Source organism: Oratosquilla oratoria, chromosome 1 (assembly GCF_046742065.1).
Source record: "Oratosquilla oratoria isolate Oo_2021 chromosome 1, ASM4674206v1, whole genome shotgun sequence".
In the NCBI taxonomy this organism is placed as follows: domain Eukaryota; kingdom Metazoa; phylum Arthropoda; class Malacostraca; order Stomatopoda; family Squillidae; genus Oratosquilla; species Oratosquilla oratoria.
The window spans coordinates 69,564,969-69,587,245 of NC_134777.1; the positions used below are offsets into that span (position 1 = coordinate 69,564,969).

At 42.3% G+C, this 22,277-nt stretch overlaps 1 protein-coding gene across 6 annotated transcripts in view; it reads left to right on the top strand.

The window, feature by feature from the left end:
* The window catches only part of LOC143035540 (uncharacterized), a 64,488-nt gene that overhangs the window by 16,742 nt on the left and 25,469 nt on the right, over positions 1 to 22,277 (top strand). For 5 of the 6 annotated variants that reach the window (XM_076202573.1, XM_076202517.1, XM_076202660.1 and 2 more), the window contains 2 exons: positions 2,289 to 3,053; positions 13,090 to 13,401. In XM_076202573.1, the coding sequence (XP_076058688.1) occupies positions 2,289 to 3,053; positions 13,090 to 13,401 (1,077 nt within the window). The remainder of the gene's footprint in view (positions 1 to 2,288; positions 3,054 to 13,089; positions 13,402 to 22,277) is intronic. The other variant, XM_076202739.1, reaches the window with a different exon arrangement.

Genomic DNA, 22,277 nt, shown 5'->3' on the forward strand with positions numbered 1-22,277 from the left:
TGGCATGAGAAATAGATATCTGGGGATGAACTAAAATAGAAGACTGTATGATGGCTTGATTATGCTCATAGCACTATGAAACAGGCATGGAATTTGAAAGAGGCAGAAAGGAAGAACTTAAGTTTGATTAAAGAGGAGTATTTAAGAAGTATTGGGGGGGTTATGAGGGTAGATAGAATGGGAAATGTAGACACAAGATAGAGAGCAGGGGTGGAAAGGTTGGTGGTATTATGGACACTGTTACTTCTATCCTTTAGGACAATCTCATGCTGCTGTCACACATAATCTAATATTCCATGTTTAAGTCTTAAGAGATGAAAAAATTACTGGTGTTTTATTACACAGGATTTGGTGCACATACATTCATACATATACCAAGTGTTCCCCCCCCCCCTTACAAGGGAGTTAGCCAAAGTCAAAAGGCATAATTCCACTCCCACTCACCACCCCTCCCTCCCTCCCTCCCTCCCTCCCTCCCTCCCTCTTTTCTTGGCTCCTCCTGGATGACAGGTCATGGAGATGGTTAAAGAAAATGGAAAAAAATGGGTGATAAACCAGTTTTTGTTTGCTGGTGACGCTATGCTTGTAGCAGGACCAGAGGAGGGATTAAGGAAGTTAGTGACAGAGTTTGGGAAGGTGTGCAGAAGGTGGAAGTTGAAGGTGAGTGTGGGTAAAAGTAAAGTGATGAGATGTACAAGGGGAGAGGATGGCAGCAAATTGGAAGTGAGTATTATGGGAGAGAGGCTGGAGAAAGTGGATAGCTTTAGATACTTGTGTGCGAATGTGGCAAGAAAGGTAGAATTAAGTTTGTGAGAAGCAAGTAAATGCTTTGGTGGGTGGATTAAGAAATGTAATAAAAAATGGATATTTGGGAATGGATGCTAAGAGGTAATTGTATGAATGAGTGATTATGCCAACAGAACTGTATGGTGCAGAAACATGGAACATGAGAGGATTTGGTGTAGTATTATTAATGTTTGAAAGTGTAGATGATAGAGTAGATGGTTGTTGTGGAGCATTGGGTAAATTGGACATTCTAGTAGTATGAGTGATGTTTTAAGGGAAAGGGAAATAGGTATGTGTTGTGTGTGAAGCAGCCTTACTGTAGATGTGCTTTGTCTTGCTACATTGCTTCTGACCCATGGCAATGGGCAAGATGCAGGGATGACCCATCCAGGAGGGGCCAAAATAAGATGGAGGGAGGGGGGTGAATGGGAGTCTCTTTTTTCTTTCTTTCTTTCTACCTCCCTTGTAAGGGAGAAAATATGTTGGTATAGGTATGTGTGTTGTCCGTACATAGTTGTGTTTCTTGTAAATAGATGAAGTCAGGTTTTATTGCATAATGGAGTGCCCTACTGTTGGTTGTGATGCAATATGGTGGTTGTTTTAGGTTGTGCATTCTTGGAGGCATGTGAGGTTTTATTGCATAATGGAGTGCCCTACTGTTAGTTGTGATGCAATATGGTGGTTGTTTTAGGTTGTGCATTCTTGGAGGCATGTGAAAAACTTTTAGGTCACTCCAATTGGTGTATGTGACAAAATGGGTGGGAGTGAAATTATGCCTTTTGACTTGGGCTACCTCCCATGTAAGGGGGAAAAAGCCCTTGGTATATGTGTGTGTGTGTGCACTCAGTATCACCTTTGGGAGGAGGGATGTATGGGTAGGGGTGGTCTGAACTAAAAATGTACTCACTCGTTCCAATTAGATTTAAGGGAGGCTTACATAGGGTTTGATATTGGGGTAGGATAGATTTGAGCTTGTACCTATAGTATTGAGGCTGTGAGTGCTGCAGATGGGGGAGATTTACTTCATTTGTTTGGAGAGGGAATGGTTTATTGTTGCTTTTGAAGTAGGAGGTTGACCCATGTTCCCCATTATGACTTCTATGGTTTCCTCAGGATAGCTGGATATTTTCTTAAGGTTGAAGGGTTGTAGGTGTATGGATAGGTTTTTGGTAGACTGGATGGGATCAGGAATGGTAGGTTCTTGCACGTCAGAATGGGAGAGGGTGAGGGGTTCAGTTAGGGGTTTTATTGACATAGGTGAGAGGGTAGGGGTTTGTATAGGGAGTTCTTGTATTATGTAGGTTGTTTGTCTTGGTGTAGTTATAGAGATGGGACTGTTGAGGGGAGTTCTATTCCCTTCCCTTTGTAGGATAAATAAAACAAATCTTCCTGATTCATTACTTTATTATATTGAGAGCTATACTATGAAACTATATATTTTGTTTATTTTTATGTACATATTTTGAGGATTGGTAATTGATTGTGTTCCTCTTACTTTGTAGGTTAGTGTTGCCAACAGTGAGCTAACAGGACTTATAAAGATTGCTGAGAGTTTACGCATTAAAGGATTGGGTGATGTCTCCCATCATGACCATCAACCAAGGGGCGAGAAGAGAACAGCCTCTCCTCTTGCTGCAGCTTCTGCACCAATCACTCAGAACCCACTTCCCCGTCCCTCCAAGGCAGCTAAGGTCATCAGCACTGCTACAGAGGAAAAGAAACATGACAATGTCTATTCAAATTTGTTGTCATCTGCCAATAGCTATGGCCATGCAAAGTCTCGGAACAGTGCAGGCAAAGCCACTAAAGACACATCATCAGATTCTTGTTTTGCTCAGCTCATGGAGACATCGCAGTCATATCCGACTGGGAGCGATTCGGAGGAATGTGAATCAGAACCGCAAGAAGACCCAATCCCATTAGTTTGGGACAAGTCCCGCAGTGGGACACCCGAGTCAAAGCTTAGGTCCCGTTTGGAGGAACAACCTGAGGATTGTAGCAAATCAGCTTCACAAAATATGCAGCCATTAAACCTTGCAAGGACTTTCTTCAACCTTAATGCATCCAAAGTTTCATCTAGTCAACAACCTATACCCCCTAAGCAAGAAGTCGGAGAAGTAGCTGGAGCTCCTGTTCATGGGTCCTCCCGTAGGAAAAACAGTGATCCTGTGCGTAGCCCAGGAAGCAAGAAAGATTCCCTTAAAGTGCCTCACACTCCTGCTGTCAGTCATCAAGACTCTAGAGTTCAGACTGAAGCAGACAAAATGGTGAGTAGTTGTTGATGTTTTGAGTCTTATAAGTACTGTGTTTTAGTTTTTTGAGCAATAACAAAAGTTGAGGTTAGACACAAGTGCTTAAGTATGTAGAAAGGTAGAGATACTAGCAATCTTGGATATTGTGATGTATTCTTACATTATTGGAGGGTAGATTGATCCATTATGGCAATGTAAGAGTTAAAAAAATATATATATATGCTTCATTGTTTGTGGAGAGGAGTTTCTAGTCAAATATAATGCCTCAGAAAGAGGAAACTCAAAAATTACAGCCATTCAGTGCTAAAGAGTTTGAAAATTAATTTAATCTAACAATCGCCAACCATAAATCCATTTTGGGAATTGGCCCCTCAGGATATGAAATGTCACCAATTCCTGAAGTTGGATTATGTCCTGGGCCCAAAGATCCTCATGGGTGGCAGTTGGTGAGTGTTGGGTTAAAAGACTAGGTGTACCACCAATCACAGCTGGTCGTTTTGAGCTATTGCTCATTTCCAGTGTCTTTTGTAATTCATTATACATTTATCACTCCAAGCAAAGGTAGTGTCATTCATATTTGGAGATGGCTGACTGTCTTCATTGTTCTTTGCTCTTCTTGTGATACTTGCATTATCTGCAAATATGTTAACATAATCTGTTGTACCTTTCAACATGTCATTAACATACATATGCCAAAGGGCTCTTTCCTCCTTACCAGGGAGGTAGCCAAAGTCAAAAGGCATAATTCCATTCCCATATTCCTACCTATCTCATCCCCACATAGATTTAAGGGTGGGGAGGGATTACAGGTGCTAGTAATTGAACCATGTGAAACTTTTCTGGTCACTGCTCACCACCTTAATGTAATGTCTGTTCAAAAAGTATCCAACCTTTGTTCGTAGAAAACACTCGTATCCAGATACAACAAATTTACCTTAATTTCCTTTGAAGTACCTTGTGCAGCCACACTTCTCATAATGGTCCTGTCACTGTGAAAAGCAGCACTGTAACAGCTCTTTCGGGATGGCTCATGCCTGGCCCATTGCATTCCACATGATTTCTTCTCTGGACTGAAATCAGGTTCCTTTCAGGGGCATTTTCATACATATACCAACGGCTTTTTCCCCTTACAAGGGAAGTAGCCAAAAACAAAGGCATAAAATCCACTCCCACCCATTCCATCCCCACATACTCCACTCCCATTCACCCCCCCTCCCTTCTTCTTATCTTGGCTGCTCCTAGATGACGGGTCATCCCTGCATCTCGCCCACTGCCCTGGGTCAGAAGTAATGTAGCAAGACAGAATTTTCAGCTAGGGGAAAACCAGAAATCACATGGGGCCATGTTGGGAGAGTAGGGAGCCTGACAAAGACAAAGCACAGATGTGTTGTGTTTGGCCAGGAAACTCTGTATCAATGTGATGAATGGGTAGGTGCATTATCATAATGGAGCTTCCAATTGCCTGCTCCGCACAGGTCCAGCTGTTTGCATCACATACCATCAGAAAGGCAACCTGGAACCTCTTGATAATGTTCCTTGGTGATGGTTTTGCTGTGTGGGGTATAATTGTAATGAACCAAGCCATTGGAGTCAAAGAAGATAGCATGACTTTGACATTGGTTTTTTTATATTTTTGGCCTCGGAGATGCTGGATGCCTCCATTGTGATGACTGCAACTTGGTTTCTGGGTTGTACCCATATACCCAGAATTCATCACCAGTGATCATTGTGTTGAGGAAGCTGGGATTGCTGTTCATAGTCTTCAGCATGTCCTGTGCAATCTCCAAACGGAGTTGCTTATGTTCATTTGTTAGCAGATTTGGTACAAACTTTGCTGACATTCTGAATCCCAAATCCTCCTTCATAATGGTGATGCCAACATCATCTGCAAGTTCTCTGATCATAATTCAACAATCCTGCATCACCAGGGTCCTCAATTGGTTAATGGCAACTTATTTTGGGATGTAGAGAGAAATTTAGAGGAAATGGGGGCTTTTTGGATAAATTTGAATGAGTGCATAGAAAGTTTAGGAAGAAATGTCAATGTAGTGGTATTGGGAGATCTAGATGCTAGAGGAGGGGATGAACCAGTAGATGGAGTGTCAGGAAAATTTTGTAGTGGGGAGTTGATGGTGGAGATGTATTCAGAGAGTTGATAGCTAACACAGAGTTTAGAAAAAAGTTGAGCAGAAGTATACATTGGAGAGGGTAGTGGACAAGATGTGTCTTGCTGTGGATGTGCTGTGTCTTAAGTCTGACACTGCTTCTGACCCAGGGCAGTGGACAAGATGCAGGGATGACCCATCATCCAGGAGGTGCCAAGATAAGAGGGAGGGTGGAGGGGAGTGGAGTGTATTAGGGATGGAATGGGTGGGAATGGTTCTTATGCCCTTGTTTTTTGGCTACCTCCCTTGTAAGGGGGAAAAAGCCTTTGGTATATGTATGTATTATTACTCAGTAAAAGGGCACAAGTAATACAGCAGTGACTTTATATTTTATAATGCAAGTGGTGTGATGCAAATTACATATGGCAGCCAGTGCTGCACACAAGAATTGGAGTCATACTGAAGTGGTTAATGGACTATGTAGTAATATCCAGGAGAAGAGTAGGAAGAGTTTTGGATGTCCATGTTCTAAGGGGAGAGAGTTGTGGAATATCAGATAATTTTTTGGTGGAAGGTAAGTTGAAAGTGCAGGATAGATGGAGAAAAAGGAGAAGGACAGAAGGTAGGGGGGCACTTAGAGTAAACTGTTTAAATGGAAAGGAGGAGTACAAGAAGATGAGAGAAGTGTGGGAGGAGGTGAAAGATAGAGTAGAGGTAGGAATGGGGGTGGGTAGTGAGTGGTGGGAGGATGAAGTGAAGAAATGAGCATTGAGGGACTGGTTGCAAAATAGGACAAAGAAAGAGGTACAAACAAAAAAATAGAAGCAAGACATAAGATAAAGGAGGGCAAATGTAAAAAGGGGTAAAAGTATGACAACATTTTGAAAGTAATAAAAAATATTTTGGAATGAAATTAAAAGAGGAAGGGGAGACATATCAAGTAGAAAAAAGTTAAAAGATGCAGATAGAGGGATGATAACAGAAGAGGTGGCAGTAAAGGAAAGATAAGGAGAGTATTTTTTGAGTGTTGCTAAATGTGGAGGATGATAGGGAGGGAACAGTGGTTGCAATGGAAGACACTAAGAAAATGACAATGATAGGTGAGGAAATTAGAGAAGAAATGAGAAAAGATGAGGTACGTACATATACCAAGGGCTTTTTTCCCCCGTACAAGATGAGGTGCAAGCAGTTATTAAAATTGGTGAGAACAGGTAAGTCACGTGGATTAGATGGGTGTCATGCGGAGTGTCTAAAAAAGGGAGGTACAGTGATGATGGACTGGCTAGTGATGTTTAATGTGTGTCTAAGGGAGGGTAGAGTGTCTGAGGACTTATAGAGTGCCTGTACAGTTCTGCTTTACAAGGAAAAGGGGGACAAGTGTGAGTGTAATAGTTTCAAAGGGATTAGTTTGTTTAGTGTATTTGGGAAGGCTTACAGGAGGGTTTTGATTGAGAGGATTAGGAGAGGAACAGTGAGTAATTGGTGAGGAACAGTGTAGGTTTAGGAAAGTTAGGGGTTGTATGGATCAGACTTTTGTAGTAAGACATATATGAGAAAAATTTAGCAAAGGGTAAAGATGTTTTTTGGTCCTTTATGGATTTAGAAAAGGTTTATGACAGGGTGGACAGGAAGGCACTGTGGGAGGTATTGCAGACATAAGAACATAAGAATAAAGGAGACTGCAAAAGACCATAAGGCCTACACTAGGCAGCTCCATATCCATCACCACCTGTCATCCCCATCCATAAAGTTGTCTAATCGTTTTTTAAAACAACTGATAGTTTCAGCGCTTACTACATGGTTACTAAGTTTATTCCATTCATCGACCACCCTATTAGTAAACCAATTCTTGCCTATTTCCTTCTTAAATCTAAATTTGTCCATTACTGCGAGTCCTGCCCTGTTGTTTTATTATGATGACCTTGTTTGCATCACCCTTGTTATAGCCTTTGATCCACTTGAACACTTCTATTAGATCACCCCGCACTCTGCGTCTTTCCAGATAGTGTAAGTTTAGGTGCCTAAGCCTCTCTTCGTAAGGCAAATTTCCGAGTCCTTGTATCATTTTGGTCATTCTTCTCTGTACTGATTCTAGTGAATTTACGTCCATTCTGTAGGACGGAGACCAAAACTGTACCGCATAGTCAAGGATGGGTCTAACTATTGCTAGATAGAGTTTAACCCCTTCCATACAGTGCCGCACACGTAGGCGTCATGAGGAGCAAGTGGATTCGCGACGCTGCCATATCGGCGTCTTGATTATATTTATTGTAGTCGCCCCTGTGTTTTTACATTCTCCCAAATGCGCCCTGAATCCCATTCTCTGTGGTTTTCAAAATTCGCGTGTGAAAGAGAGAACGATCGATATAAGCGGTGACTATATTTTATGATGCAAGTATTATTACGACACGTCATACGGCTGGCATTGGCTGCTGCCTGCGAGATTTAAGTCCCGTACTGAAGTGGTTAATAATTACCTCTGCACTCAGATTTATCTAAAAACGTGTTATCTAAGTTGTATCTATTTTCGGGGTTGTGTAGCCCTACGTTTAACACGCTACACTTAGAGATATTGAAGTTCATTTGCCATTTCACCGACCATGTTAACAGTTTATTAAGATCATCCTGCAGAATCTGGGCATCGTCTCCTGACCTAATTAGGCGTCCTATTTTAGTTTCGTCTGCAAACTTACTAACATCACTATTTAACCCATCGTCTAAGTCGTTTATATACATAATGAACATCAAGGGACCCAAAACCGAGCCCTGGGGGACCCCGCTACTAACATTGATCCACCTAGATTTTATTCCATTTATGGTGACCCGCTGTTTTCTGTTACTAATCCAAGCTCTAATCCATTCTAACACTTTTCCTCCTATGCCATGGGCTTTGATTTTATTTAGTAGTCTCTGGTGTGGCACTTTGTCGAACGCTTTGCTAAAGTCAAGGTAAATAACATTGTAATTTTCATTGTTGTCTGACGCCTTATATACTTTAGTGTAAAAGGATAGAAGATTAGTCACACATGACTTACCCTTGGAGAAACCATGCTGTGAATCATGAATTAAATTATGCCCTTCAATGTGTTCTCTGAGTCTATTTACTATTATTGATTCAAGCATTTTTCCTATAATCGATGTCAAACTGATTGGCCTGTAGTTGCATATAGACGATCTATCTCGCTTCTTAAAAACAGGAACAACGTTTACCTGCCTCCAAGCAGTTGGAACAGAACCAATGTCTACCGATTTATTGAATATTTCAGTTAACTGGTCACAGATTTCAAATTTACACTCTTTAAGCATTCTTGGAAAAATTTCGTCCGGACCCGGAGATTTTGTAGCTTTAAGTCTGTCAATCTGCTTGAATACTTCTTCTTTACTAATGCTGATATTAGTTAGACTACTTTCTTCATCCCCTCTGAAAAATGGATCGCAGTTAGGTACTTTATCTAACCTCTCATTAGTAAACACCGTTAGAAAATAATTGTTAAACTCCTCACTCATTTTTTCTTCCGATTCTATCATGACATTTTCATCGTTTTTAATTGGTCCTATTCTTCCTTTATTTTTTGTTCTATAGAGGTGAAAGAAACCCTTTGGGTTGGATTTTGCTGACTGGCAACCTTGATTTCATAATTACGTTTCGCTGAACGTGTATTCCTTTTAACCAGCTTTGCCATTTTGTTATATCTTGATCTAAGGTGTGATTCCCCGTTTTTCATTTTTACGTAAAGTCCTCTTTTCATTCCGATCTCATGTTTCAATCTGTCCGTCATCCATTTGGGAGTATTACTATTTTTCCGTATTGACTTTAGGGGGATAAATGTGTTTTGTGCATTAATTATTAGATCAGTTAGATTGTTATACATTTCTTCTAAATTTCTGACCTGACCTCGCCCCCAAATGACCTGACCTAAGGTATGCATATTACCCTCCATGACCCAGACCTGACTACGAGCCCCGCAACAAGAATCGAGAATGTCTGAAACGTCCGCCTGGCTTTTTGTATTCAATTTCAAATAGGTTTTTATATTGTCAAAGTTTGCTTTCCTGAAGTCTGGTACTTGAACGTTATTCGTACTTTTTAATTTTTCCCAAATAACATTAAATCTTATTTCTTGATGATCGCTAAAGCCTAGACTTTCTCCCACTATTATGCTGCTAATTTGGTGCTCATTATTTGTTAGAATTAAGTCCAGGGTATTTTGTCCCCTCGTAGGCGGTAATCACTTGTTTTAGGAAATTATCCTGCACCACATCTAGGAAATTATCCTGCACCACATCTAGGAATTTCTTCGCTTCATGATCTATTAAAGTTTCCCAGTCAATGTTTCTATAGTTAAAATCTCCCATGATCACAATGTTTTTGTACTGGAACACTGTGAATTTCATGAATCAGGGAATCAGTCTGCTCAATGCTGAGGTTAGGTCTATACAAGACGCCAATAATAACTTTCTTATTCTTGCCTTTAATCTCTACCCAAATAGATTCCGTACAGTCCTCTTCCTTAATCAAATTGTTGATACATACATATACATACATATACCAAGGCTTTTTCCCCCTTCCAAGGGAGGTAGTCAAAAAGGGAAAGGCATAAAAACACTCCCACCCATTTCATCCCTAAATACACTCCACACCCCTCCCACCCTCCCTCTCATCTGAGCACCTCCTGGATGACGGGTCATCCCTGCACCCTGCCCACCGCCCTGGGTCAGAAGCAGTGTCGCAAGACACAGCACATACACAGCAAGGCCGCTTCATTTAATCGGCGACCCCCCCTCTCCGTCCCCCCTTGCATATAAGGAGAGGACGGGGAGAAATCCCTTCGGGCTGCGTCAAAATTTACTCACACATACTACCCCACTACCCATTCCTCCTCATGCAATCACAACATCATCCATATACAGTCGTACCTCGGTACTCGACCATAATCCGTTCTGAGGTGGTGGTCGAGCACCGATTTGTTCGAACACCGAAACCAATTTTCCCCTTATCACTGTCTTTCTTTGGACCCATTATTAAGGGCTAGAGCAACACGAAAAAGTTTAAATCTGGGAAGAAATACTCGAACAAACTGCGTACGTCTTACTCCGCTGGCGGTCTGAGTCGAACTGACGCTTACCCGCTGTTCGAGCTAGTCGAGTACCGAAAATCTGTTCGAGGTCCGATGCATTTTCTACTCGAATTTTTTGGTCGAGTATAGAGGCGGTCGAGTACCGAGGTACGACTGTACAACCATTCTCCACTCACCTCTGTCTTCCGTCCTCTCCCTTCCTTCCTCAACAGACATTCCCCTCTTCCCCAAAGCCCCCTTCACCCCATCCATCCACCTCATCCTAGGACGTCCCCTCATGTTCACTCCCTCCACATCTGCCTTCCATACCTCTTTTACTAGTCTTTCTTCACTCATTCTTTCCATGTGTCCAAACCATCCTAAATTGTTGATTAATACAGTTTAATGAATTTTTAACGAAAAGTGCTACACCTCCCCCATTCCTGCTGACCCTATCCTTATGAAAAAACTTATATCCTTCTATTTCGATTTCCGGAAGGAAATGTTTATCAGCCATGTTGATCCAGGATTCAGTAATAGCCATAATATTGAAATTTCCTACGCATGCTTTACCTCGCAGCAAATCAATTTTGTTAATTATGCTCCTGCTATGGGATCAGATGTATGGGATCAGAGGAAAGCTGTTAAGGGCAGTCAAAAGTTAGAATTAGAAATGGAGAGAGCAAGTGGTTTCAGGCAAAGGTATGACTGCACCAGGAATGTGTTATGTCACCATGGCTGTTCAATATGTACATGGATGGAGCAGTGCAGGAGGTAAATGCAAGGGTAATGGACAGGGGATTGGAGATAGTTGAAGAAAATGGAGGACAGTGGGAGGTAAGCCAGTTGTTGTTTACTAACAACAGTTGAAGGAAATGGAGGACAGTGGGAGGTAAGCCAGTTGTTGTTTACTAACAACACTGTGCTTGTGGTAGTATCAGAGGATGGACTTATGGGAGTTAGTAATGGTGCTTGGGAAAGTATGTGAGAGGAGAAAGTTGAAGGTAAATGTGGGTTAAAGTAAGGTGATGAGATATACAAGGGGAGAGAATGGCAGCAATTTGAGTGAGAGTCATAAAGGAGAGAGGCTGGAGGAGTGGATAGCTTTAGGCACTTGGGGTGACATATGGCAGGAAAGGGAGGAGTGGAGGTAGATTGAGAGAAGCAAGTAAGTGCCTTAGGGGATTGAAAAGTGTAATGAGAAATAGACATTCGGGAAGAGATGCTAAGAGGAGATTGTATGAAGGAGTGATTGTGCCGACAGCACTGTATATGGCAGAGACGTGCAACATAAGAGAGGAAGAGTTATGTGTTTGAGTTGAAATATCTGAGACGTATAGTAGGGGTATGAGGTTGGATAGAATGAGAAATGGGAAGGAGTGCAGAGGTGGAAAAGGAGATGGAAGATCAGATTGATGAAAGAGTATTGGGATGTTTGGGACACATGGAGAGAATGAATGAAGAAAGATTAGTAAAAGAAGTGTGGAAGGCAGAGATGGAGGGAGTGATCGAGGATGAGATGAATGAATGTGATGAAAGGGGTATTGAACAAGAGGGGGATGTCTATTGAGGAAGGAAGGGAGAAGACAGAAGATAGGGGTGAATGGAGAAGGGTAACGTATATGGATGATACTGTGATGAATGGAAGGAAGTGGGTTGGGGATGGGAGGGTTATGGTTATGTGGGAATGATATTTTGATGCAGCCCAAAGGGATTTCTCCCCTTCTTCAATGTTTCTGCATGAGGGGATAGAGAGGGGGCTCACCAATTAAATGAAGCAGCTTCCTGTGGACGTCCTGTCTCTTGCTACATTGCTTCTAACCCAGGGCAATGGGTGAGATGCAAGGATGACCTGACATCCAAGAGTGGGGTGGCGTCACCGATTAAATGAATGCTGTGGATGTGCTGTGCCATGCTGCATTGCCTCTGACCCAGGGCAGTGGGTGAGATGGAAGGATGGCCTGTTATCCATGAGGAGCCAAGATGAGAGGAAGGGAGGGGGGGTGATTGGAAGTGGAATGGGTGGGAATGGAATTATGCCAATTGACTTTAGCTACCTCCCTTGTAAGGGAAAAAAAACCCTTGGTGTATAGATAATAGATAGATGTAGTTTTTGGCAAATGTAAAGATATTTTGGGTTTCCATGGATTTAGAGAAGGCAGGAGACAGGGATGACCTTTCATCCATAAAGAGCAAAAATGAGAGGGAAGCAAGGGTGATGGATGGGAGTGGGTGCATGCCTTTGACTTAGCTACCTCCCTTATAAGGGGGAAGAAGCCTTTGGTATATAGATTGATAGATATTATAGATTTGACAGTCATTATAGGATGTATTGAAGATTATGGCTCTACTCTGAAAATGCTAAGTCTTGCTGCATTGCCCCTGACCCAAGCAATGTGAGGTGCCAAGATGAGAGGAACAGTGAATGGGTTTTTGGATGGGTGTGGGGTGGTTGTAGACTTTGATTTAGATATCCTATAGAAAGGGGAAAAGGCCATTAAGTATACAGAATGTGTGTCTTTCTATGTACCAATGGTTTTCCCCCCATAGGGAAGTAGCCAAGTCATGCACTCATGCTTACCTATTCCACTCTCACCCACCACCCTTGTTTTCCTCTCATCTTAGCTCCTCATGGATGAAAGGTCATTCCTATCTTCTGCCCATTGCCATGGGTCAGAAGCAGTGCAGCAAGATACAGCACAGATATGTATGTATCTAATTTATATCCATCCATCTATTTCGCCATCTCCCAATATAATTTTCTAAAGGTCTGATTTTTTTTTTTAACACATCTCAGCATGCTTGCTGTATTGTTATCCATCAACCAGCCTTTTGTTTTTTGTCACAAGTTTTTACTCAACATCTCATAACATCTCGTTGCTTTTACAGCCGATCCCCAATGCCAAAATTAAGAACGAAGTGCCGTCCAGTGAAGTAAGTGCTCCAAGTCAGTTACCTGTCAAGCCCGAGAGCAGCGACACAAGTGCCATGCTTGCAGAGTCGGGCCTCACCCCCACCCTGCAGCTCTTTGAGACCACCACCACTGACCTGACCAACTCCCCGCTGGCTGCCTCCCCATTCCTAAGCACGTACCGCCACATGCTTTCCCTCACAAATACTGAGGAAGCGACGCCCTCCTTCCCTTCCTGCATCCCAACCACGGTCCAAGAAATTAGCCCGTCCACCAACAAGGAGCCCAAGGTAAGCCCCGGAGGCTTAGTAGATCATCACTCAATTTTGGAATCAAAAGAGTATGTAATGTATTTAGTTTACCTTTCCCATGTGGGTTTTGAATCCCTGTAGAATGGAGGTGAGGGAGTTTATGGTTTTTGAGAGTGGGTAGTTTTGCTCTCCATCTTGCTGGACCACTTCGTGTGGGTGCCTATCATAGATCCTAAGGAATTAAGATAAAAGAGAAAACAAATGGGTGTAGGATGGAGATAGGTGAAAGATGGATGCACATCTTGGCTGGTTACCTCCCTTATAAGGAGGAATAGGCATTTTGTTTTATAGTTACATAATCAAGCAAAAGGGGAAGACAGTGGAATGAGCAAGGGAGGAATGTCTTGAACAAGGAAGGGAGAAGGCAGGAGATAGAGGTGAGAGGAGAATGGCTGTGTATAGATGATACTGTGATGCAAGGGAGTGAGGGAGTTGTTGGGGAGTTGTTATGTGTGAATGATATTTTGATGCAGCTAGAAGGGATTTCTCCCTGTCATCTCTTTTTCTACATGATGGGATGTAGATTGGGGGAGGGGGGTTGCCAATTAAATTATGTGGCCTTGCTGTGGATGTACTCTGTTTTGCTGCATTGCTTCTGACCCAGGGGGGTAGTGGGCAGGATACAGGGATATCCCATCATCCATGAGGAGCTAAGTTGAGAGGGAAGAAAGGGTAGTGGAATGGGTGGGAGTGGGTACATGCTTTTTGACTTGACTACCTCCCTTGTAATGGGGGAAAAGCCCTCGGTATATAGATAGTTACATAATAAAATCTTGAGCAGGGAAGAGAAAGTGGTATGGAAGGTAGATGTGGAGGGAGTGAACATGAGGGGAAGTCCTAGGATGAGGTGGATGGATGGGGTGAAGGGGGCTTTGGGGAAGAGGGGAATGTCTGTTGAGGAAGGATGGGAGAGGACAGAAGACGGGTGAATGGAGAATGGTTGTATATGGATGATGATGTGATGCATGAGGTGGAATGGGCAGGGGGATGGGGGGTGAGGTAGTATGTGTGAGCAAAATTTGACGCAGCCTGAAGGGATTTCTCCCCGTCTTCTCCTTTTATGCATGGGGGGACGGAGAGGGGGGGTCGCCAATTTAATGAAGTGGCCTTGCTGTGGATGTGCTGTGTCTTGCGGCATACTAAAAGCATACTAAATTTGTAGTACATGATCTTCCATTACTAAATCCAAATTGGTTGGGGTTTGATATTTTGTTCTTTTCCAAGTGTTTAGTCCATTTGTTTTTAATAACTCTTTCGCATATTTTTGCAATTGTGCTTGTAAGGGATACTGGTCTATAATTTGTTGGATTTTCTTTATTTCCTCCCTTATATATTGCTACAATATTAGCATTCTTCCAGTCTTGTGGTACTTTTCCTTCTTTGAGTGAGAAGCCAATTATCTTGTGTATTTGTCTGTGAGTTTGTCTATGCATTCTTTTAACCACTTCACTCCAGGCCAAAATCTCGCGGGCAGCATTAGCTGCCAGACGTACGATGTTGCATCATAATACTCGCATCATAAAAAATAGTCACCGCTTATATTGATCATTCTCTCTTTCACCCGTGAATTTTGATAACCATAGAAAATGTGATGAAGCCAGTTTAGTTTATGTCAGTTACGTAGGGACAACTACAATAAATATAATCAAGATGCCGATATGGCAGCCTTGCGTATCCACTTGCTCCTCATGCAGCCTACGTAGGCGGCACCGTATGGAAGGGGTTAATATCTAGTTCGCTATTCCGTGTGGCCCATGTGACTTTCTGACATTGAGTTTCTTTAATTGGTCCCTTATTTCTTCCTGTGTCACCATTATTTCTTCCATTTTAAGGGATCCTTCCTGGTGACTATCATCCCACAATTGCGAGCTTTCAATTGTAAAAACAGACTTAAAGTGTCTGGTCATTACTTCGGCCATTTCTGCATCTTCTGTGTATTCTTGATTTCCTTCACACAGTTTTATTATTTCGTGTTTGTCTTTTAGTTTGTCGTTTACATATCTGTAGAACAGTTTAGGTTGATCTTTGCATTTTGCTATTATATCTTTTTCATGGTTTCTTTTTTCCTCTCTTTGTATGTCTACGTATTCATTTCTCAGTTTAATGTATGTTTGCCATTTATTTATTTATTTATTTTTTTGTCTCTTTTTCCATCTTTTCCAAGCTTTTTCTCTACTATCTTTAGCATCGCTACACTTTTTATTATACATACATACATACATATACCAAGGCTTTTTCCCCCTTCCAAGGGAGGTAGCCAAAAAGGGAAAGGCATAAAAACACTCCCACCCATTTCATCCCTAAATACACTCCACACCCCTCCCACCCTTCCTCTCATCTGAGCACCTCCTGGATGACGGGTCATCCCTGCACCCTGCCCACCGCCCTGGGTCAGAAGCAGTGTCGCAAGACACAGTACATCCACAGCAAGGCCGCTTCATTTAATCGGCGACCCCCCCTCTCCGTCCCCCTTTGCATATAAGGAGAGGACGGGGAGAAATCCCTTCGGGCTGCGTCAAAAATTACTCACACATACTACCCCACCCCCCACCCCCCCGCCCATTCCTCCTCATGTAGTCACAACATCATCCATATACAACCATTCTCCACTCACCTCTGTCTTCCGTCCTCTCCCTTCCTTCCTCAACAGACATTCCCCTCTTCCCCAAAGCCCCCTTCACCCCATCCATCCACCTCATCCTAGGACGTCCCCTCATGTTCACTCCCTCCACATCTGCCTTCCATACCTCTTTTACTAGTCTTTCTTCACTCATTCTTTCCATGTGTCCAAACCATCCTAATATTCTTTCATCAACCCTATCTCCCAAATCCTTTTTCACCCCTGTTCTCCTCCTCACTTCCTCATTTCTCACTCTATCTAGCCTAGTAACCCCCACCATACTTCTCAGACACCTCATCTCAAACACATTCAAACTCCTTCTCTCTTCTTCTCTTATGTTCCACGTTTCTGCCCCATACAGTGCTGTTGGCACAATCACTCCTTCATACAGTCTCCTCTTCGCATCCATTCCCAAATGTCTATTCCTCATTACACTCTTCAAACCACCAAGGCATTTACTCGCTTCTCTCAATCTACATTCTACCTCCACCTTCACTCCACCTTTTCCTGCTACACTTGCACCCAAGTATCTAAAACTATCCACTTCCTCCAGTCGCTCTCCCTTAATGTTCACTTCCAGTCTACTGCCACTTTCACCCCTTGTACATCTCATCACCTTACTTTTACCCACATTTATCTTTAGCTTTCTTCTATCACATACTCTCCCAAACTCTGCCACCAGCTTCCTCAATCCCTCCTCTGACCCTGCCACAAGCGCAGTGTCGTCTGCAAACAACAGCTGGCTCACCTCCCACTTTTCTCCATTTTCTTTAACCATCTCCAATCCCTGACTCACTACCCTAGCATTCACCTCTCGCACCACCCCATCCATGTATAAGTTGAACAGCCAGGGCGACATAACGCATCCTTGACGAAGTCCCACCTTTACTTCAAACCACTCACTCTCTCCATTTCCAATCCTAACACATGCTCTACTACTCACATAAAAACTCTTGACAGCTCCCAAAAGCTTTCCTCCTATCCCATAAATCTGCATAACCTCCCACAGTGCCTTTCTGTCTACCCTATCATAAGCCTTTTCCAGATCCATAAAAGCCCAAAAAACATCCTTCCCCTTTCCTATAGCTTTCTCACATATCTGTCTTACCACAAAGATCTGATCTACACAACCTCTACCCGTCCTAAATCCACACTGTTCCTCACCAATTACTCCTTCTGTTCCTCTCCTAATCCTCTCAATTAAGATTCTCCCATAAGCCTTCCCTACTACACTCAACAGGCTAATCCCTCTGAAATTACTACATTCACACTTGTCCCCTTTTCCCTTGTACAGAGGAACTATACAGGCACTACTCCAGTCCTCCGGTACTCTACCCTCTCTCCAGCAAACATTAAATAATCTCACCAACCAGTCCACCATCACTGAACCTCCCTTTTTCAGACATTCTGCATGACATCCATCCAGACCAGGTGCCTTACCTGCTTTCATCATCTTTACAACTGCCTTCACCTCATCCTTCCTTATTTCTCCTCCATTCTCCTCACTCATCACTCTCATTTTCTTCGTATTTCCCACTGCAGCTATCTTTCCCTCCCTATCCTCCTTCACATTCAGCAACTCCCTAAAATATTCTGCCCATCTTCCCCTCACTGCCGTCTCTTCCATTATCAACTCTCCATCTGTACCTTTTACCTTTTCTTCCCTACTTGATTCGCCTCCTCTTCCTCTCTTAATTTCTTTCCAAAACATCTTTTTATTACTTTCAAAATTTTCTGTCATACTCCTACCCCATTTCACATCTGCTCTCCTCTTTGCCTCCTTTACCTTTTGCTTTACTTCTCTTTTCTTTTCTTTGTACGTCTCATATGACTCCCCTGTCCTCTTTTGTAACCAATCTGTGAATGCTCGCTTCTTCTCTTCTACAACCTTCTTTGTTTCCTCATCCCACCATTCACTACCCTTTCTTCTATTTCCCCCTGTCCTTCTTGTTCCACACACCATCCTTGCACACTTTAAGACTCCCTCCTTGAACCATCCCCATTCCTCCTCCACACCCATCTCTGCTCTATCCTTAACTCCCTCCCACTCCTCCTTCAGCTTCTTTTCGTACTCCTTCTCCTTTTCCTTTTCATTCAAGGAGTTCACTCTAAGAACCTCCCTACCTTTTGTCCCTTTCCTCCTTCTCCATCTACCCTCCACTCTCAACTTACCTTCCACCAAAAAATGATCTGATATTCCCCCACCCTCTCCCCTTAGCACATGTACATCCTTAACTCTTCCTATCATAATCCTATTTACCACTACATAATCCATTAGCGCTCTATCTACCACCCTTCCCTCCACCACCCTCTCCCATGTGTACTTATGCTTGACTTTCTTCCGAAACACTGTATTTGCTATCATCAACTCTCTTTCTAGACACATTTCCACCATCAACTCTCCACTACGATTCTTTCCTGGAACTCCACACTTCCCAACCACTCCATCGATTGGACCGTTTCCCACTCTAGCATTAAGGTCTCCCAGTACTATTACATTGACATTTCTTCCTAAACCCTCTATGCACTCATTTAAATCTATCCAAAAGGCCTCCCTTTCTTCCATGCTTTTCTCACTGCCCGGCCCATATGCACTTACAAAGACCCACATCTCCTTTCCCAGTTTCACCTTCATCCACATTATCCTTGAGGAAACCTCCTTCCACTCCACTACCCCTTTACCTATCTCCTCACTTACTAGAATAGCCACCCCTTCCCTCCCTCGCCCTCTCTTCACTCCTGATAACCTCCCACTTACACTCCCAAACATACACTCACCCTTCCCTTTCAACTTAGTTTCACTCAAAGCCAACACATCCAACTTTCTTCTCACAAACATACTACCTATCTCTTCCCTTTTACTCTCATCTGTACCACATCCACGCACATTAAAAGACCCAAACCTTAGGGTGCTGGCCCGAGGCCCGCCAGCACCCCTTATGCCTTTTCTTTTCATTTTAGGTAATTGCCCCTTGGGGCTACAGGGAGAAGGATGCCTAGTCCCTCTCCCCGTCCCTTTCTTCTCGCCTCTTACGATCCAAGTGGGAAAACTTGGTGGCAGTATTCTTTTCACCAGCACTTTATGTAGTCACTATCCGAGTTACAACGTACGCGAGTTACGACCACCCGTACTTACGACCATATCTAGCAGATGCCTATTATGAGTTTACTGTACATGTCTGGCAGCACAGCACGTAAGATAGTTGTGGCAACCGGCATCGCGTACGGCAGTTATGGCAGAGATGGAAAAGTTGCTATACATGTGGTTGGAAGATAATAGGCAAAGAAATGTGAAAGTGACGTTGCAAGCAGTGCAAAGTAAGGCTACAAGTTAATTTCACATGTTGAAAGAACGTGCAGGTGAAGAATACGCTTCACATGAGTTCATAGTGAGTGCTGGGTGGTTTCGTTGCTTTCGAGAGCGTTACCAGGTTCACCACGTGTTGTCGAAAGGTGAGGCTGCTAGCAGTGATGCGCCTACAGCTAAGGCATTTGTGGAAGAGTTTGATAAATTATGGATGAAGGATATTTACTTATGACCACGTCTAGCTGATGCCTATTATGAGTTTACTAATACAAATACATTATAATAAGTATTTTCTTTCTTTAACTTACCATATCATATTAACAACTAAGCAACTGAAAACAATACTGTATACAACTGTAGGAGAGAAGCCAAACGCAGAGTATGGGATCCAATGTATTTAACTTTTTGCCCACCAGGGCCTCTTCAGAAATAACATAGTGGACAAACATCTGACTCCTTATATAACCCAAGCTTGCAGGGAGAAACTAATATAAAACTGGTGTTTAAAAAAAAGAAAAAAAAAGTAGAGACTGAACAACTTCACACCAGGCTTAATGACCCCCTTATGGGTCGATAGCCTTAAAAAAGTCCACCATGTTATTTTGGGAGAAGCCCTGCTGGGCACAACGTTAAATACATTGGATCCCATACTCTGCGTTTGGCTTCTCTCCTACAGTGCTGTTGCAGTCGTTGCTGTACCTATATCTCACACTTAGAATGGATTGAAATGGATGAGAAAAATAGATCTTAAAAATTCACATATATTTAGAGTACATACAACAATTGAAGAATTAAAAAAAAATTATTAAAAGGAAACTACAATTTAAAAAACGTAAAAATGGTAAGCAAGGTTATATTTAATACGTGTGTGTGTATATACAGGTATAGTATATACATACAGTACCTGCATACGTATATATACTGAAATACAGTACAGTATTAAAACATTAAAAAAAAATAGAAAAAATTGTTAAAATGAAACTAAAAAGCATTGATATATAAACAGTAAACAGCTTGTATTTAATAGTATTCAATAGAAAAAGTTACTTAAAAACGCAACAGATTGATATCATGTATCCTAGAATAGAACCCTCATGTTGGCCATTTTGAATAGGATCCGACTTACGACTGGTTGGTCGGAACCTATCTAGGTCGTAATTCGGATAGTGGCTGTACTCCCTTTTCTGTTTCCACTTAGGCACATATTTTTCTGTTCCCTCTTTATATATTTCTTTGAAAATGTTGCATTTCTCTTCTGTGTGATTTTTTTTAATGTGCTTAAAGGAGGGAAGATCCCCAGAAGACTGGGGGAGTGCATGTATATTTCCATCATACAAAGGAAAAAGGAATAGAATGTAATAACTTTAGAGGGGCCAATCTATTAAGTGTTGCTGGTAAAGCTTATGAGAGGAGGGAACAGGAGTAATCAGGGAAGAGCAGTGCGGGTTTAAGAAAGGAGGATGATGCTTAGATTAAGTTTTTGTAGGGAGGCAAGTATGCAAGTTTTTAGGCAAAGGGTAAGGATACTTTTGTGGGCATTGGGATGCATTGCATATGGATGTGATAGGGAGGGGTCGGTTGAGGGTGGTAAAAAAATTATTACATGAGAAGAATGGTTTTGTGAGGATAGGGAATGGATAGTGAATAATTTAAGTTGAAGGTAGGGTTGCAACAGGGTTGTGTAATGTCATCATGGTTGTTTCCTGTGCACATGAACGATGTCATGCATAGGGTAAATGCAAGGGTGGGCAGAGGTTTAGAGCTGGTTAGAGTTGAAGGATGTTGGAGGTGAATCAGTCAGTACAGGTCAGAGATCCCAGGCTCGGCAATCTAAGACCTGGTAACACCTAAAACTTGGCAATAATTACATATATCTAAAAACCCAGCAGAACACTAAAAACATGGCATTGTAGTTGTTGATATGGCCACTTGGCACCAGCATGATCATTTCCCTCCCCCAGTTGTTGTGGTGGTTTGTTGTGATAGTATTGTGATGTGGAGTCCACTATTACTTTGTGTATATATACAGTGCCTGTATAGCCCTGTTATTGTTACTATGGCTCCCAAACATCAAGAAACACCTGGTGAAAGTGACAAGAAACAGAAAAACCTTTTATAAAAGTCTGAGAATTCTGTTTCTTGGTTCAGCACTGGTCCCAAGGGTGCTGAATTTGGGAGCTTTGACCTGTATTTTGCAGGTGACACTGCACTTGTAGATGAGTCAGAAGAGGGACTAAAACAGTTAGTGGCAGAGTTTGGGTTAGCATGTGAAAGGAGAAAGCTGAACATAAATGATGAGATGTACAAAAGGAGAGAGTGGCAATAGCTTAAAAAGGAAAAAGAGTGGAGGAAATGGAGAGCTTTTAAGTATTCAGGGTCACATGTAGCAGAGAATGGAGGAATGGGGATGGAGATGAATTAGAGAGTAAGGGAAGCAAGTAAATATCTGGGAGGAATGAAAAATGTCATGGGAAATTGGTGTCTGGGGATGAACACAAAGAAAAGACTACATACTGGGGTGATTGCGATGAAGTATTTAAGAAGTGGTAGGAGTTGTGAGGTGAGGCAGAGAGGGATGTTGGAAAGAGAGGGAGATAGGGTCAATCAAAGAATACTGGTGTGTTTTAGGTATCTGGAAAGAATAGATGATGAAATACTAGGAAAAAAGTGTGGAAGGTAAAGGAAGACTGTAAACTTTTGGGAATACCTAGAATGAAGTGGATGGGTAGGGTGAAAGGGGCATTGGGTGTAAGAGGAATGTCAAAATGAGAAGGATAGGCAAGAGATAGGTTTGAGTGGAAAGTGCTTATTAATGAACAAGAAATTTTTGTGGCCCAACAGGATTTCTTGTTTGCTATTTAGATTATTGAGTAGATCAGGATGGTCACCATGTAATGAAACATTGGAGTATTAGGCGTTCAATGACTT